Source organism: Salvelinus fontinalis, chromosome 30 (assembly GCF_029448725.1).
Source record: "Salvelinus fontinalis isolate EN_2023a chromosome 30, ASM2944872v1, whole genome shotgun sequence".
NCBI classification, from domain to species: Eukaryota; Metazoa; Chordata; class Actinopteri; order Salmoniformes; family Salmonidae; genus Salvelinus; species Salvelinus fontinalis.
Window position 1 is genome coordinate 28,865,701 of NC_074694.1, and position 14,414 is coordinate 28,880,114.

At 43.6% G+C, this 14,414-nt stretch overlaps 1 protein-coding gene across 1 annotated transcript in view; it reads left to right on the forward strand.

The window, feature by feature from the left end:
- Positions 1-14,414, forward strand: part of LOC129828971 (cdc42 effector protein 1-like) — a 20,762-nt gene continuing 6,348 nt past the window's right edge. The window contains exons 1-2 of the mRNA XM_055890324.1: positions 1-177; positions 4,642-7,392. Of these exons, the coding sequence (XP_055746299.1) occupies positions 6,942-7,392 (451 nt within the window). The 5' untranslated portion in view covers positions 1-177; positions 4,642-6,941. The remainder of the gene's footprint in view (positions 178-4,641; positions 7,393-14,414) is intronic.

Below are 14,414 nucleotides of genomic sequence, written 5' to 3' on the forward strand. Positions count from 1 at the left end.
CTCATTCTACTGAAGCTGAACGCGCTAGCTGTACTGTCCGGTTACAAGACCGGTTACTAGAACTCACAATACTTCATGATACTTCATTATAATTACGGATTTTTGGGGTTATCATAAAAAGTACTGGCTTTTAATCGTATCCTATCTGTGTGAACGGCTCTTAGTCTACTTGCCCAGGTAAGTTTTTCTTTACGTTCAACTTTTTATTTTCCTCTTGTAGCCTCTCCTTTCATTAGGCTATTTGAATAAATATTAAGGCTATTAATTAGCCTTCTATAAATGCAATCTCTCAAATATCAATAGACTCTGTGTCAACTGAAAGTAAAGTATGGAGGAAAACTTTTTTGTTGTTCAATTGTTTAATCTTCTCTTGCTGTCTATTCACAATCAAGTCATCATATTTGATATCTGAAATTATGAGCCATATGGGCTGCCGATGTATACGGTTCTATATCTCTGTAGCCTAGCTGTAGCCATAGATCATTTGGCATGAAACATAATCTGTCCTGCATTATATTTAGGGTTGCTTGTGTTGCAATATGTCACTGGTCTATGCTTAGGTCTTAGCAGATCAAAAATATTGTCTAGAAATTATATAAAACTATCCTCTCCTGTGGTCTGGATTCTGCATATGCTCATCTGATGTTTTATGGGGTGAATCAGAACATTTACCATTGAGGATTCAACTATTCATTAAAATGACTTGTTTAACAGAACGTTATTAAACCGTAGGGGAACCCCTGACTCACATGTTGACAAGTTAATGATGCAGCCCCTGCTCCACATGTAAAGGGTAGCAACACCACATAACAGAGCTCTCATTACTCTGACCTCATTAGGGAGATCAGCCAATACAATTGATTGGAGTGCTTGTTAGCTTCACACACAAGGCAGATCAATGGAGAGAGCAGGCTCTGTGATAATAGCAATGTTTTCCTGGCGCTCTGCCTGCAACACCAGGCAGGTCGGATGGATCTACTCTTGCTCACGCATGGCCACAGTAGACCTGTTTGACCATCGCATGCCTCTATTGATTTTTGTTTTTCAATTTTGGCCTGCCACCGGCCTTACTCATGCATATTGAACCAGAATAACCAAGCAAACACCTAGAATCAGAACCTGATGATGAGGTATTGGAATGTAGAGTTGGGGCATTCCTTCCCTGTTGGCCTCATCCAATGAGATTCCTTCATTTTAACTCTGGACAATTGTACCTGTGCCCCACATTCCTCCAATGTGACCCGTGTTATTGACGCCAGAGACGGAAGAGGAAGCGAGACACCCCACTCACAGGTTCTTTTCTGGTTACATTGAAGTCAATGACCTAATCAGACCAGTCCCATATGCTATCGCATTGGTGTCTATGGGAGAGCCATCCCGTTAAGCAGACAGAAAATAATTAAATGGTAAACGGCCCGAGTGAACTATCTTCAGTTATCCACCATCTTTGATTGACGCAACCAGGAAAGAGTTCAGTTTAGGAGGTGTGAACTCCCAGTATGGACGCACTGTCTGTTTTAACACCTGAGGGTACTTGTAGTTGGTGTCTTGGTTGCCACACATAAAGAGTAGGGGATACATGCTCCATCATGGCCTGTCAATGTCACCAAATGGGCCTGACTCATTCCTTCCCTGACCCCCTCAAAGTCTGTCCACAACAGCATGGCAAATGACAAATGGAGAGAAAGAGGGGTAGAGAGAGTGAGGGGGGTGGGAGAGAGCGCTGAAAGGGGGGGAAAGGAGGACAAATGATGAAGGAAGGATAGATGCTTCAAGAGCCTATGGATGTTTGTTGAAGAAGCATTAAAAAATGATTGGCTTAGGGGAAGTGTTGCTCTATTTTCCTTGGATTAAAATAGAGCACAGCTAAGGGGAAGATAAATTATTTGGATGTGGCAGGGGAGTGAAAAAATGCAGCCTTATCTTGTATGTTTGTTCACCTGGTTAACTTAGTTAGTGAGTAAGGGACTTACAATAGGACCGGAGTTTGGAAAGGAGGAGAGGGGTCAAATGCTGGTTGGTATACTCAACAAAATATAATTCTGTGTAAAATCCTGACTCATTCGATTCAATGAAAGATGATTGAGAGTACAGTACAGTATCTCTCCAGTCCATTGATCTAGCCATGTGTTTTTTTGTGTGTGTGTGTGTGCCAGCTGTATCTCTCCAAACCATGAGATCGTCATACAGTACTGTAACACAGCCAGCCTCAGAGAAGGAAAGCGGGATCAGACTTAAAGGTTGTTTCTAATCAGTGATGTGGTTGGGTTCTTTTCTTCTCTCTCTGATGTGACGGTTGTAATGGAGAGAGAGAGTCCAGTGATGTTGCTCCCAGGAATGTGTTCACACACACACACGGCTCCTATTAGAGCCTGGCTTCTCCGGTTTACATCAATAGTGCGTCCCAAATGGATCCCTATTCACTACATAGTGCACTACTTTTGACCTGGTCAAAAGTAGTGCACTATATAAGTAATATGGTGCCATTTGGGATGTAGCCATACCATACCTCACAGGCCAGGCAGTGAACATCCACCATCCCTCACCTTGGCTCACAGGTATGGCAGCTACATGGAGGGGGTGGATTGGATGGATGGTTCTGGGATGTAGCCTACCAAAGAGATATTCGGGAAACACCCTTAATACTCAGCTTGTGTAATTTTGGAGTTTTGTGTTATGTTTAGCCAGTTGAATTACAGTCAAACAGAAACTATTATATAGTTACTACTTGGGTAGTGGCAGGAAAAGGAGTGAAAACAAATTTGGAAAACAACTGTCAGTACCAGCTGCACTATGAAAACAACTGTCAGTACCAGCTGCACTATGAAAACAACTGTCAGTACCAGCTGCACTATGAAAACAACTGTCAGTACCAGCTGCACTTTGAAAACAACTGTCAGTACCAGCTGCACTATGAAAACAACTGTCAGTACCAGCTGCACTATGAAAACAACTGTCAGTACCAGCTGCACTATGAAAACAACTGTCAGTACCAGCTGCACTATGAAAACAACTGTCAGTACCAGCTGCACTATGAAAACAACTGTCAGTACCAGCTGCACTATGAAAACAACTGTCAGTACCAGCTGCACTCCATTTATCTTTCATTATATTTCTGTGTGTGTCTTACCTACAGTTGAAGTCGAAAGTTTACATACACCTTACATACACCAGTTTCACAATTCCTGTAATTTAATCCTCGTAAAAATGCCCTGTCTTAGTTCAGTTAGGATAACCACTTTATTTTAAGAATTTTGAAATGTAAGAATAATATTAGAGAGAATAATTTATTTAAGCTTTTATTTCTTTCATCACATTCCCAGTGGGTCAGAAGTTTACATACACTCAATTAGTATTTGGTAGCATTGCCTTTAAATTGTTTAAATTGGGTCAAACGTTTCGGGTTAGCCTTCCACAAACTTCCCACAATAAGTTGGGTGAATTTTGGCCCATTCCTCCTGACAGAGCTGGTGTAACTGAGTCAGGTTTGTAGGCCTCCTTGCTCACACACGCTTTTTCAGTTCTGCCCACAAACTTTCTATAGGATATTTTTCTACCTCATAATGCCATCTATTTTGTGAAGTGCACCAGTCCCTCCTGCAGCAAGCACCCCCACAAGATGATGCTGCCACCCCCGTGCTTCACGGTTGGGATGGTGTTCTTCGGCTTGCAAGCCTCCCCCTTTTTCCTCCAAACATAATGATGGTCGTTATGGCCAAACAGTTCTATTTTTGTTTCATCAGACCAGAGGGTATTTCTCCAAAAAGTACGATCTTTGTCCCCATGTGCAGTTGCAAACCATAGTCTGGCTTTTTTATGGCGGTTTTCGAGCAATGGCTTCTTCCTTGCTGAGCGGCCTTTCAGGTTATGTCGATATCGGACTCGTTTTACTGAAGATATAGATACTTTTGTACCTGTTTCCTCCAGCATCTTCACAGGGTTCTTTGCTGTTGTTCTGGGATTGATTTGCACTTTTCGCACCAAAGTATGTTAATCTCTAGCAGACAGAACGTGTCTCCTTCCTGAGCGGTATGACGGCTGCGTGGTCCCATGGTGTTTATACTTGCGTACTATTGTTTGTACAGATGAACGTGGTACCTTCAGGTGTTTGGAAATTGCTCCCATGGATGAACCAGACTTGTGGGGGTCTACAATTTTGTTTATAAGGTCTTGGCTGATTTCTTTTGATTTTCCCATGATGTCAAGCAAAGAGGCAGTGAGTTTGAAGGTAGGCCTTGAAATACATCCACAGGTACACCTCCAATTGACTCAAATTATGTCAATTAGTCTATCAGTTGCTTCTAAAGCCATGACATCATTTTCTGGAATTTTCCAAGCTGTTTAAAGGCACAGTCAACTTAGTGTATGTAAAAGTCTGACCCACTGGAATTGTGATACAGTGAAATAGTCTGTCTGTAAACAATTGTTGGAAAAAATACTTGTGTCATGCACAAAGTAGATGTCCTAACCGACTTGCCAAAACTATAGTTTGTTAACAAGAAATTTGTGGAGTGTTTGAAAAACGAGTTTTAATGACTCCAACATAAGTGTATGTAAACTTCCGACTTCAACTGTATGAACCGGTACCATGACCCACCATTTCTAACTCCCTGTCTCCCCCCTCTCTCTCTCCCACAACAGACAGCATGTTCAGAGTGAGGCCAAGGTAGCTTCTCGGACCCAGATAACCAGCAGGCCTGGCAGAGAGAACCAGCACAGACCCAGAGAGAGGGAGGTCAGTGCCAGGACAGAGCCCAGAAAGAGGGAGGAGAGAGCCCAAAAAAAGTATTGACGGACAGGCGAGGGGAAGAAGAGATCCAGGGATTAGTGGCTAATCCAGGCTACGACCAATCCCCTGAGGAGACCCCCCTTTTTCCTTCTGAAAACTCAGACAGCCGCCCGGATTACTGCATTAAACTTATTACCTTTTAGAGACTTCTGTTTTTGTTATTTTTCTGAAACCAACTGGTGCTCAGTTTCAGCCCTGCTCTATCAGATGCCTGGAGTGTGGGCGGCTGGATTTGCGTAACTCTGAAAACAAAGGATCAGAAGGAGAGGAGGAGGACAGAGCAGGGCATGGGGGGATGCTGGAACGTGTAGGAGACATCTAGGAGCGTTCCTTAAAGACGTGTGGGGATAAACCTTCGGGCTCCGGCTGTGTCTGCGGGAGTCAGACGAGAGGTCAACAAGTCTCTCTCTCTCTCTCTTTCTTTCACCCATGAGAGAGAATCTGCTTTGCTTCACATTCACACACAAGCTGAGTAGTGCATGATTGCTTTTGCCTCTGCAGCTCACAGTCACATCGGAGAGTTAGTCAGGGATGTTGAGGTGGTGGCTTGAACTGTAAGTATATGAAGTCTGGTTATGAGTGTCTGGTTCATGCTCTCGAGAGGTTAAGACTATCTCAAATTCAACATCACACCTAATAGAAGTCTGTTGGTCTGGTAAGTAGACCCCTGGTACTGCTCTCTCTATCTCTCTCTCGCTCGCTCTCTCTCTTTCCAGTCTGTGGTATGAGGCGTGCTTCCTCCCTCTGTGCTGCTCCCAGCTGCCCCTCTTAAAACGCCAGCCAGTGGAGACCTAAAGGAGAGGGCCTGGGACTGTGGTCAGGAGCAAATGAAAAGGCTGCTTTAACCCTGACGCAATCCCATTCAGAGGTCTGCTCCAAGTCATTAATAAAGACGGGCTATCGCTCGTAGGAGGGCCTCGGCAGTGGAAAGCTCTTAAAAGAACAAGAACACCTTGTCAGTGTACGTTACCCTATCAAATTATTACAGAAAGCAATATCCATTACTTTGCTGGCTAAAGATAACAAAGGAAAAGTCCATTATTTGCATACCTCCTGCCAGTGTTGTCTTACTGGGGTATTTTGTGCAATAAAAGTCAGCTAAGTGATTTTCTTATCAGTACATTTGTCAGTATTTTATGAATTTTGGGCTAAAAATAGAACAGAGTTTTTTTTTCTGGTGGAACATATTTTGTTTGAGAACAATGGGGCGTCTGGTCAGATCAGCTGTAAGTGTTGAATGAGGGTCTCTGCTTTTATACAGATTTTGCAAATGTATTTCGAGGAAATATGTGATATGATTAAGTAGCACTCATGTTGTAACGAAACACAGGACGAGTGAGAGACAAAATACCCTGAAACTCTCAGACAAAAAAAACAGACTTGCATTTCATTTGTTCTCGAGGGCAGTGACAGGAGAGTCACTGTGGTCTACATTTAGAAGGTTCTAGAACAGTGAACGTTGAAACCCGGAACTTTGACGACTAACTGCAGGCCCGGGTCTGTAGAAAAACCTGATCCAGTTACTTTATGACTGAATGTTCCAGACAGTGATGTGTTCTGCCAGATCTCCTACCTGGTTCTACATCTACACACTAAATCTCTAGCAAAGAAAGTCCCCTCAGGGTTACTGGACTGTTATAGCTGCATTTGAGCCTCTTCTAGACGGAGAATTGAATACATTTTTGTGCTTTCTTTTAATAAATGGTTCCAGTGTACAACCGCAGGAGGGATATTTGCAGCTAGAACTGGGGTTATTCCTGAGCTGATGTTTTATAAACCCAAAGCCTAAAACAACTGTCGAGCATAGCGTCTCTGACCACATTCAAACCGGCAGTGGATTCCAGGAACTGAGCTGCATACTTTTTCCCTCCATTTCTCTCGACTTAATCCAGCTGGATATGGATGACAACAAACAGCAGAAAATGGGACTGAAATCGCAAACAGCACATGATAACAAGAGAATACAATAGATATTTCCATTACTGAGGTTCACCCTACAAGACCTGGTGGTGGAATTCTATGCAAAACCTAAACGATCACTGAAGCAAATCTTTCACCGAAGATATTTAAATTCCTTTTCCATCCCTACTTTCAGTGGATTTAAAGGGATTTTTGTAATTTTTTTTAGAGAACCTTACCCTTGGCCATCACCATGAACCTGGGGAAGATCCCTGGGCTGAAGGGCCTGGTGGCCGGCTCTCAGGGTAAACGTCATTTCAAGGGTGACCTCACCTTGGACATGATCAGCCCTCCGCTGGGAGACTTCCGTCACACCATGCACGTGGGCCGCGGAGGGGACGTGTTCGGGGACACTTCATTCCTTAGCAATCACGGCGGGGCCGCCAACGGAAACGAGGATGATGATTCCGTCACAAGTCCTGACAACAAGATCGGGGCTTTCTTCTCCCGGACCCTCCGGCATGTTCGGAAGACACCAGAGCATCCCAGGGGGGGGTCGAAGGACCTGTCCCCGCCACCCCCTCCCATCTCCCCCATCATCAAGAACGCGGTGTCCCTCCCTCGGCTGGATGTGGACGGCTGCCCTATTAAAAACCTCTTCCACACCTCTCCTACCTCCCTGGATGAGACCACTTATGGTTATGGTGAGTCTTACTGTACACACACATACACAAACATATGCACGCATCCACACAATAAGTGAACATGCAACCGTACCTGTGAAGACTTGCAGTAGATCCTGGACCTAAGGTCTAAGCTTAAGCTCAGAAAGCTAACACTGTTTGTGGCATGCAGGAGACTTGGATTTGATACATTGTCATAGACGCAATAGCTGCTGTTGGACATGCTGTGAAAACATACTCTCATTTCCACAGTAATTCAGACAAATTTTCCACAGCTGTCTTGATGAATCACCTTGGCTGACACACAACAACCCTCACACTCTGTTTAGCTTGTTATGTGATGATAAGAGAGAGGCGCATCAGACATTACTGTGCTGTTGTGTCTGGTCTGAGGCCCTATGTGACTGACTGCCCCACATTAATACCCTGATGTTTCACTGTCTGACCTCTCTGCTCTAGTTTGGTGTGTATATGTGTGTTTGGAAGCATGTTTTTGTCTATGTGTGTACATGCATGTTATTGGTATAAGAGCCCTGTACTCCCAGGCAGAGGGCACTTCCCATTCAAACTATGTAATGGTACTAATTTACCTTGCATCGTGTTTGTTTCCAGCAGACCTGGGCAGAATTTTTTTGCATTTTGTAGTTTATTTGAAAATACCAACTTTTCAAATACTTAAGGTAGTCGAATATATTGTAGTTTATAGAGTTTAAACTAAAAGGCAACTATTTTCTTTGATATTTAAATACAGGTCCAGAAAAATAAATAATATTTGAAAGTATTTTGAATACATCTCAGAAAACTAAATAATATTTGAATGTATAAGCACATGGTTTGGAGGGCTCTTAGATCTTAATCTTAATGTAGCCTATAGTCTACAATTAAATACACAAGGGACATGAAATCACCTCAACTTTAGATTAGACCACTTTTGCAGCTTCAAAATTACTAACAAATATATTTTCATAATGTCTGACTCATAAGGTAATACCAACAAACTCTCACAGTCTAACTTCATCCACATTCTCCAAACGTTAAATTTTCATGTTGCTCAAAATGTCAAATTTCAAAGTGTTTTTCACACCCTGGGTTGACTCCTGCTGCTCTTTATCGTTCCATTTCTCCAAATGTTGAAGTTAAGGGGTAAGTTTAGGCACTCTTTCTGAATGGTTAAGGTAAGGGTTAAGGTTCGGGATAGGGTTAAAACCCCAAAATGCCTCCAGAATGGCGCAGCGGCACTGCATCACAGCGCTAGAGGCGCCACTACAGATCCGGGTTCGATCCCAGGCTGTGTCGCAGTCGACCGCGACTTGGAGACTCATGAAGTGGAGCACAATTGGCCCAGCGTCGTCTGGGTTAGGGGAGGGTTAGGCCGGCTGGGATGTCCTTGTCCCATCGTACTCTAGCGACTCCTTGTGGCAGGCCGGGCGCATGCACGCTGACTTCGGTTACTAGCTGTACGGTGTTTCCTCTGACACATTGGTGCGGCTGGCTTCCGAGTTAATCAAGCAGTGTGTCAAGAAGCAGAGCGGCTTGGCGGGGTCGTGTTTCAGAGGACGCATGGCTCTCGACCCTCGCCTCTCCCGAGTCCGTACGGAAGTTTCAGCAATTGGACAAGACTGTAACTACCAATTGGAAATCACGAAATTGTGGAGAAAAAGTGGTAAAATTACAAAAACATATACAGTATATATAATTTTTTCTAATAAAAATAAAAGAACAGTGTTCACGACTGGGATCGAACATACAACCTTCTGATCCAGTCATGGGATTACTATTTCTGAATGGTTAAGGTAAGGGCTAAGGTTTGGGATAGGGTTAAAAGTATCATGCTTGGGGGCCTCCCGGGTGGCGCAGTGGTCTAGGGCACTGCATCGCAGTGCTAACTGCGCCACCAGAGTCTCTGGGTTCGCCCCCAGGCTCTGTCGCAGCCGGCCGCGACTGGGAGGTCCGTGGGGCGACGCACAATTGGGCTAGCGTCGTCCGGGTTAGGGAGGGTTTGGCCGGTAGGGATTTCCTTGTCTCATCGCGCTCCAGCGACTCCTGTGGCGGGCTGGGCGCAGTGCGCGCTAACCAAGGGGGCCAGGGGCACGGTGTTTCCTCCGACACATTGGTGCGGCTGGCTTCCGGGTTGGAGGTGCGCTGTGTTAAAGAAGCAGTGCGGCTTGGTTGGGTTGTGCCTCGGGGGACGCATGACTTTCGACCTTCGTCTCTCCCGAGCCCGTACGGGAGTTGTAGCGATGAGACAAGATAGTAATTACTAGCGATTGGATACCACGAAAATTGGGGCGAAAAGGGGAGAAAATAAAAAAAAATTAAAAAAAAAAGTATCATGCTTGAAGGTAAGACCCAGAGGTGGGGCAAAGGTACAGGACGGCAGGCGGGCTCAGAGACAGGGCAGGCAAGGGTCAAAACCAGGAGGGTGAGAAAAAGAGAGACTGGGGAAAAGCAGGAGCTGAGATGAAAAACGCTGGTTGACTTGACAAACAAGACGAACTGGCAACAGACAAACAGAGAACACAGGTATAAATACACAGGGGATAATGGGGAAGATGGGCGACATCTGGAGGGCGGTGGAGACAATCACAAAGACAGGTGAAACAGATCAGGGTGTGACTGTACCCTCCCCCCCTCTAGGGGCGTCACCTGGTGTCCTACCTGGGCGCATATCTGGTTGACCGGGGTGTCGGCGTTGAAAATCCGCAATGAGGCCTGGGTCCAGGATGTCCCTGGCAAGGGACCCAGCACCTCTCCTCCGGGCCATAACCCTCCCAGGCAACCAGGTACTGGAACCCCCTGCCCCAAGGTCGAACCTTCAGGAGACGCCTCACCGTGTAAGCCGGTTGGCCATCGATGAGACAGGGAGAGGGGTGGGCCTAGAAAAACAGGAGACAAAGGACTGTGAGACATAGAAGGTGGGATGTATAGGCATTGGGATCGATAGGCTCCCAAACCTCAGCTGGCTCGACAGGATCCCGGTGCCTCAGCGGGTGAACAGGTTCCCGTGCCTCGACAAGGCAACTAGGGAGGTCTCATCAGGCCCTCACGCCTCAGCCGGTTCATCAGGTTTCTGCGCCTCAGTGGAGGCGACCGGTCCTCTCTGGATCCCCGGGATTGTCCCTTTTGGTTAGCGTCCTGCAGCCGAACGCGCCAGACAGAGAGGGGGTACCGTCACGTGTGCTCTCTCTGCGGGGCTCTAGGTCGCCATGCTCCCGTGCCTCAGGAGAGGTGACCGGTCCACTCCTGATCCCAGGGATCGTCATTTTGGTCGGCGTCCTGCGGCTGGAACCACGTGACGGGGAGGGGGTACTGTCACGTGTGCTCCCTCTCCGGCCTCCTAGGCTGCTCGTTATAGCGCACACCTGTCACCATCGTTACGCGCACCTGCGCGTCATCAGACTCACCTGGACTCATCACCTCCTTGATTACCTGCCCTATATCAAATCAAACCTTATTTGCCACATGCACCGAATACAAATGTAGACTTGTAACACAATAAGAATAACAATAATGAGGCTACAGTTGTAGTCGGAAGTATACATACATCTTAGCCAAATACATTTAAACTCAGTTTTTCACAATTCCAACAATTAATCAGAGTAAAAAGTCGGATAAGAAAATAATAATCTGATTTTACATTCTTAAAAATTTTAAGAATGTAAAATGTCAGAAATTCTGACTACGGGGCACGGGGGGCACGGGGGGGGGGGGGGGGGGGGGGATGTCTGTGCCGAGTAGTCAGACAAAACTTGCAGCGGGCAGCAAAGTTTGCTGTCACTGTCAGATTGCTCATCGGCTTTTCAACTTTTTCCCTACCCTTGTCCCACTTGTTAGATATTATGCGTATTGATAGCTTGATAGTTGAGTTATTTAGACCATGTATAACCTTGGATATGTCTGACTGACATGCGAAAGATGCGTGCTGGCACCTGAAAATTACAAAAAATACTTGGTTCATAATCGTATTCATAGAATTACCCAATGTCCTTTACGATACTGTTTTGTCCGACTACTCGGCACACCCCTACCATGCTGGACATAAGGGACAAATCTAATAAGACCAACTAAAATCCACCGGGAACCAAGGCTCTCAACATATACTCTATGATTGATGCCTGGCGAGCTCATAATCCAAAAGCAAAAGAGTACACTTTCTATTCAAACAGGCACAAAACATTCTGCCAAATCGATTTAGTTTTTAGTTTAGTTATTATCTACTCCTCTATTGTCTTTAGTCAAGAAAATATACATTTCACATATGAGCCTATCTGATCATCATGATTATTACTGCCAGCTACACATTCCAGAATCTCCTAAAAGAGCCACAAGATGGCAATTTAATGTTTCCTTACTACAAAATCCTACTTTCTGTGAACATTTTGAAACGGAATTGAATTGATTTCTAATGATTAATAAAAAATGTGTCAATCCTCCTCAGATTTTATGGGACACCATAAGGTTTTATTTAAGGATCGAACCATTTTTTTCTTCCTAAAATGACATACCCAAATCTAACTGCCTGTAGCTCAGGACCTGAAGCAAGGATATGCATATTCTTGATACCATTTGAAAGGAAACTCTTTGAAGTTTGTGGAAATGTGAATTAATGGAGGAGAATATAACACATTCGATTTGGTAAAAGATAATACAAAGAAAAAAACATGCTTTCCTATTTTTTTTATGTATTATTTTGAAATGCAAGAGAGAGGCCACACTGTATTATTCCAGCTTAGGTGCAATTTAGATTTTTGCCACTAGATGGCAGCAGTGTATGTGCAAAGTTTTAGACTGCTCCAGTAAACCATTGCATTTCTGTTCAAAATGTTGTATGAAGTCTGCCCAAATGTGCCTAATTGGTTTATTAATGCATTTTCAAGTTCATAACTGCACTCTCCTCAAACAATAGCATGGCATTCTTTCACTGTAATAGCTACTAGATTTAACAAGAATTTAAGCTTTCTGCCCATATCCGATATGTCTGTCCTGGGAAATGTTCTTGTTACTTACAACTTCATGCTAATCACATTAGCGCAAGTTAGCTCAACTGTACCATGGGGGAGGACACCTATCCTGTAAAGGTTAAAATGCAATTTTCTAACCTCTACAGGATCGGTATATGGGCTGGATAAATCACAATTAAAGACGATATCAGAATTGTAAAAGTTAATGACGTGTTCTAACAAAACTTTTTTCAGACCAGGTAGCAACTACTCTCTTCAAAGTCAAGACAGAACTAAATTTATTGATTAGACAGAGAGCAGAATTTGCCATCCATCGTGTTAGACTCAACCATTACTTCCATGGTAATCGACCCAGTTGTCTTCTGGCTATAGAGCTTTGCAGTAATGATCAATTAGCAATATTGCAACTATCGAATCTGAATCAGGTGAATTACTATCAGAACCCATATTAATCAACCAAAGAGGATCCCGTTTCTATAAAGAATTGTACACTTATGATTGTAAATCCACACCAAGCCAGATCGAGACATTTTTAAAAGATATAAGAACTCCTCTTCTCTCAACTGAGGAAGCCGGCTTGCTGGGAGCCCAAATCTCTCTCCATGACCTCAAAAGGGCATTGGATAACATGATTAAAGGCAAATCACCTGGTTGTGATAGTTTTCCTCCTGAGGGATATTTAAAATGTTGGAACCAGCTAGGTCTGGTGTTGCTTAAAATTATTAATACAGCTGTTCACAAAGGTTAATTTGGAAGAGATGTAAATACAGCACAAATTTAGCTTTTATTTAAAAAAAGGTAAGGACGTCATCTAGTGCTCTCATTATCACCCTCTAGCTTTGATAAACACAGATATGAAACTATTTTCAAAAATTCTGTCGCACAGTCTCTAAACTTACTTACCCAAATTTGTACATCTGGACCAAAGCGGGTTTGTTAAACTATTATCCTCCGTTGCCTATTACATATCTTACATGCTTCATCAGTACCAAAGCTCCTTGGGCAGTTCTATCTCTTGATGCAGAAAAAGCTTTGATTGACTAGAATGGTTATATCTTTGGTCGGTTTTGGAACATATGGGACTTGGCTCCAATTTCATTAATATGTTTAAAATACTATATGCCAATCCCTCAGCCATATTAATGACAGGCAATAACTGCTCTGTTCTGTTCAGAATAACTAGAAGTGGCAGGCAAGGTGATCCCATCTCACCACTGCTATTTTTATTGTCTATGGAGCCCCTGGCTCAGGCAATTCAACAATCGAAAGAAATTACACATATCTCTCAATTCTACAATATCACGTAATCTCATTAAACGACAACTTTTTTTAACTTTTATCTAGACAATGTATCTCAATCCCTCCCAAAAACTTCATAGACAAATTCAGCGCCATCTCAAGTTATAAAATAAATTGAACAAAATCTGCCCTACTGCCTCTCAAGATCCCAAACAATCACCAGTTATTTAAATATTTGGGAATAGATATATTTCCATCCGTAGATAAAACCATTGCCAAAAACGCTCAAATCAATTCAATCCAACCTCAGTAGATGGACTAATATACCAGTTGCTTTAACATGCAGAATATCTATTGTCAAAATGAATATATTGCCACAGCTTAATATGTGTAGTTCAATGCTTCTCTTGTCTTCCCCTTCAGGCTTTTGTGATTAAAATCCACAGTATGGTTTCAAAACGTACAGTACCAGTCAAAAGTTTGGACACACCTACTCATTCAAGGGTTTTTCTTTATTTTTTACTATTTTCTACATTGTAGAATAATAGTGAAGACATCAACACTATGAAATAACACACATGGAATCATGTTGTAACCAAAAAAGTGTTAATCAAATCAAAATATATTTTATGTGAGATTCTTCAAAGTAGCCACCCTTTGCCTTTGACAGCTTTGCACACTCTTGGCATTCTCTCAACCAGCTTCACCTGGAATGCTTTTCCAACAGTCTTGAAGGAGTTCCCACATATGCTGAGCACTTGTTGGCTGCTTTTTCTTCACTCTGCAGTCCAACTTGTCCCAAACCATCTCAATTGGGTTGAGGTCAGTGATTGTGGAAACCAG